Below are 4,907 nucleotides of genomic sequence, written 5' to 3' on the forward strand. Positions count from 1 at the left end.
GATTAAATAATAAATTTCAATTTTAGGTGTAGAAACATGTAATTTAATAATTCCATGTCTTCCGGTACAAATATCTATCTATCTATCTATATAAATACAATACATATACAGTACACTAAATACAAAACATATACAGTACACTAAATATATTACATATACAGTACACTAAATATATACATATGCAGTACACTAAATATATTACATATACAGTACACTAAATATATTACATATACAGTACACTAAATATATTGCATATACAGTACACTAAATATATTACATATACAGTACACTAAATACAAAACATATACAGTACACTAAATATAATAAGTACATAAAGGGACTGTAGACGGAATTCAAGTGACCCTACAACTTCAGAGTGGCATATCCGATTCCCAACCGAATGCTTAAAAGCTTTGTTGTCTGTTAAAGAATGAATTAGATATCCACGTTTTTCTCTTGGAAAATCAATTATGATATTATTATGTATTATAATAGTAATTATGTACACGGTTGATTTGCGGATTTTTGCTGCAGAAACTATGGAGGAAATTGTCCGAATTTAACACTTTTTAAGCTAGAATATCAGCAGCGATATCTTTTACAATATTGTTGTAACGGAGTATCAACGATAGTTTCTTTAAGATATATTTACTCAAGTTTAGACAAAACAGACCTTTTTTAAATATTCTTTTTACTTTTCAGGCAAGTAGAGGCGGGTCTCCTCTTTCTCCATTTTTAGACCCTTTAGGGTCACCTCCTCCTGCTCATATGGGGTCCCTAGGATCCCTTAGTAGACCTTCTTTATACCCTATACCTAGCCAGTATCCCTATCCAACAATAGGTAAAACATAAAATTTATTTTAATGACAAATAATAAATTTTAAAACAAGATTAAAAAAGATAATCAATCATTAATTTACTTAATGCTCAATAAGATGATTAAAGATTATGAATGAATTTTTTAAAGAAAGGATGAATATTAAATATGCATAATAAAATGAATAAAAAAGAAAAAATAGGCAAATAAATAAAAGAATGAAATAACGAATCAATTAATCAATGAAAGGATGAATTGATATGTGGATGAAAAGATTAATTCAAATTGTTTAATAAATGAATTAACCAATGATCAGGTATGGATCAGCTGGCAGCATGGCACTACCAGGGGCGAGGAATGTCCCCCTACTCCCTGGCTGGTTTAACCCCTACCTCCCTTAGCTCCCCTATCTCTAGGTTCTCCCCTGGAGGGGGCCTTATACCACCTCATCCAGGTAGATTTATTCTCGAGTCTTAGTCCCCCAGACCCAACTCTAGGGATCAACGTTAGACCCGACTGGATGAGTTTTTTCGAAGTTATCTTTTATTTTTAAATTGAACTCTTTTAGTAAGAACATGCCTCGAATCTTAACTTTTAAAAAAAAATTTAAAAACTCAGTCTCGACTCTGCTCGAATCCCAACTTTAGCGATCAGCATTAGACCCTTCTTGAAGAGTAATTAACGGACTTTTGTCCGAATATGTCTCGAGTGTTATCTTTGTTCAGTCTTGAGACAAGCTTAGTCTCGAGTCTTAATCCCTTTGTCCCAACTTTAATGTTCAAAATAAGACCGGAGTTAAGTCATTGATTGATTTTTAAAGTTGACTCAATTAGTCCAAACATGCCTCTAGTGTTATATCAGGTCTTAATGGCAGCTAAGTCAAATTTTGCTTGATTTATTTAAACTATCACAAAGATAAATGTACATTAGACGCCTGGCATACTAGTTTCAAGTTTCAAGAAAAAATAAAGAAGTAATCTTCACTTTTTGCCATTTCAATCCTTTAAAATCTACTTTTTAAAATCTTTTTTGACTGTTTTTATTTTCAGATTTTGGTTTTTCAGGATTTGGATTTCCCCCCGGATTCTCCCCTCACCTACCTCATATCAAGCAGGAGTATGATCGACCTCCAGGTCTGATTCATCACCCGGGGGATCAAGATAAACATGAGAGTCCGAAAAAGAAGGTAAAATTTTCAGAAAGATGCGTTTTTTAAACATCAAAGGTTTTAAAAGGCTCTTTTAAGAATTTAGAATTTTTATCAAACTTTTAAGACATTGTTCATAAGTCTTACTCTGGCATAGGATGTAAAGACAAAACGCAAAATGAACTTTTTGTGAAATCGTTCAAATGTATAATTGTCAAATTAAAAATATTTATAATAGCAAACTTTTAGATATTAGTATTTTCGAAAATATAAGCATCTCAGCTTTTTTTGAAGCGGAATCCTTCTAAAACTACTACTACTACCACCCACTTCTATTGCTATAAAACAGATCAATCTCATAAAAAATAGGAAAAAGAAAAAAAACTTAAAGCTCCTTGTAATCGTAACTATAGGTTATCTTGTTTGTAAACAACTGTACTGTACACAACAATTAATTTCTGTGTTTAGGAGCCGCATATTAAGAAACCCTTAAACGCGTTTATGCTGTACATGAAGGAAATGCGCCCCGTTGTACAAGCCGAGTGTACACTCAAGGAATCAGCTGCAATCAACCAAATTCTAGGACGTAGGGTAAGTTTTTCTTTCGCTATTCATGTCATTGTCCATTGTTCTTATATTACTGTTTGCTTGTAATCTTGTAATAAAGATTTTTTGTTTTGTATTGACAATTTATTTAAAACTTTTTCAGATCTTCAGATGGAGAATGATGAAAAAAAAATATATAAATCATAGTAAAATTTATAAATTCAAGTTTTGGGAGGATTTTGCCGGTTCCAGTGATAATAATAAAAATGATTAATATTTCTAATTTCCAGTGGCATGGGTTGACCCGGGAAGAACAGGCTAAATACTACGAAAAAGCGCGACAAGAACGACAGCGACACATGCAGATGTACCCACATTGGAACGCGCGCGACAACTATAGATACGGACAGAAGAAGAAGAAACGAAAGCGCGATAAAAGCGATGATCCGGGTAAACATATAGCTAATAATTTGTACTTTTTTAGTGGCACTCGCTTGCGCGGGCAGATCAGGCGCGATTTTATGAATTGGCGCGACAAGAGCGATTGGAACATAATGCTAAATATCCCCAATGGACTGCAAGGCAAACAAAGCTCCGTGATAGAATAAAAAGAAAAATTGGGGTTTTGGGGAATTTTTTTCCTTTCCAATTTAAGGAGCTAAGTTTAACCATACAGAGACAATTATGCTAAACGGAAAAAGAAAAGACGATCGATTGATAAAAAACAAGATGGAGGTAGAACATGTGTGTTCTTGGTTTGGTTTGGTTTGATTTTCGGGATGGAAAAGTTTAAAAGTTTTTAACCATTGTCTAGGTTTTGTTAATCTTGTTCTAAATTGGTGATGGTGTTATTAACATTTTAATCTGATGAAACCTGTCCTACACCCTGACATTTTTTCGAATTTGAAATGTATGTATTCGTTTATTATGGCCTCAGCCTCTCCTGAACTCGAAGATTGTGTAAATATAGTTCTGGGTAACCTACTCATTTTTCATTCAAGAATTGTGCTTTAAATAACCGTTTTCTAACTTCCTTTATGCACTAACCCCCTCCCACTCATGCTTTGTACCTTGAACAATACTGTACCCCTCCCCTTTCATGTGCAATACCCCCTCCTCCATTTCCTGCACTGGTTCTCCCCTGTATTTTGCCGATTTGGTTTTTTCAAGATTGAAAAATTCCACCTTTTTTCATTAGATCTGCAATAAGTGTATACAGGGGTTTAGGCAGTAAATTTGTGCATTTTACTCACCCCCCCCCCCCCCTCTTCATAAAATCAATTAAACGATTCTCCATTTTCAATTATTTAAGCAGAATATTTTAAGATTTAATATTGGAAAATTCCTTGCAAATTTTCCACCCCGAAAATTATAAGGGGCTTAAAGAGGGATTATGACCCCCCCCATCCCTAACTCCGCCCCTGACTTGAAGCTGGATATTTTGACGAGAAAATTATTATGGGCCAGTGCCCTGGTTTGAATTCTGCACGGGATTTTTTTTGCGGATTTCTTGGAAAACTTTTGTCAATTTGTATGATTTTATAGGAATCAGTATGCAAGGGGGGCGGGAGAAGGTGGGGTTTATACGTAGAGCCCACCAATTTTTTACCTCCAGCATGCATTGAGATGTTGAATGTAATATTTTTCTATTTTGTGGAAAAAACCTCCCATACTCCTCTCCCCTTGCATATTCAGCTCAATTTCACACTAATTTTGCGCAATTTTAATCGGACGCCATTTTTTATTTTCTCCGCCATCTTGAATTTATTTATCTTCTATTTCAGCTGCTTCCATGAAGAAATGCCGCGCAAGATACGGGCTGGACCAACAAAATCTGTGGTGTAAGCCCTGCAGGTATGTGATGCTTCTATTGTTAACATATTTACTAACAACGTTGTTTACTAACATGGTGGTGGAATTAATAACTATTGTAACTAACCACGGATTTTGGAATTGAACTTCGTCGTGCATCTATCTATATATCTAACCTTCTAAATGAAAGACCTAATATCTAATAGGAGAGAAAATTAGCTGTTATGTTTAATTATATAGCTGAGCTATTACTTTCTTTTTCCATCTACATTCATCCATTTAAAGTTGTAATCATCAATCGGCTATCCTCCATTTCTACATTATTATGTTAATGTTTGTCTCTCTACTAATAAGATAAAATCTTAAAAACTTAATTTTTTCTTTGATTTTCTGTTCTATGATCATTTAAAGTACTATCTATCTATCTAACTGTCTGTCTGTCTGTGTGTACTAATTACAGGGTATGAAAATACAAAGAAGATTGGTTTAGTAGAGTTCAGTTTAACAGATCCTTTAACTAAACTATTTGTCTTTATGGACCAAAAAGGGTGTATAATTATACAAATAACCGGGGGGGGGGGGGGG

The 4,907-nt window shown here is 34.2% G+C and overlaps 1 protein-coding gene across 3 annotated transcripts in view; it reads left to right on the plus strand.

Annotated features, from left to right (window-relative positions):
- Window positions 1-702: 702 nt before the first annotated feature.
- Window positions 703-4,907, plus strand: part of LOC111718027 (protein pangolin, isoforms A/H/I/S) — a gene marked incomplete at its 5' end in the record, with an annotated part of 8,482 nt that continues 4,277 nt past the window's right edge. The window contains 7 exon segments of one of the 3 annotated variants that reach the window (XM_023493504.1): window positions 703-841; window positions 1,134-1,271; window positions 1,867-2,003; window positions 2,433-2,555; window positions 2,995-3,092; window positions 3,187-3,245; window positions 4,295-4,364. In XM_023493504.1, the coding sequence (XP_023349272.1) occupies window positions 703-841; window positions 1,134-1,271; window positions 1,867-2,003; window positions 2,433-2,555; window positions 2,995-3,092; window positions 3,187-3,245; window positions 4,295-4,364 (764 nt within the window). 3 annotated transcript variants of the gene reach the window in all.

The sequence above is a fragment of the Eurytemora carolleeae genome, unplaced genomic scaffold (assembly GCF_000591075.1).
Source record: "Eurytemora carolleeae unplaced genomic scaffold, Eaff_2.0 scaffold2096, whole genome shotgun sequence".
NCBI lineage: Eukaryota > Metazoa > Arthropoda > Copepoda > Calanoida > Temoridae > Eurytemora > Eurytemora carolleeae.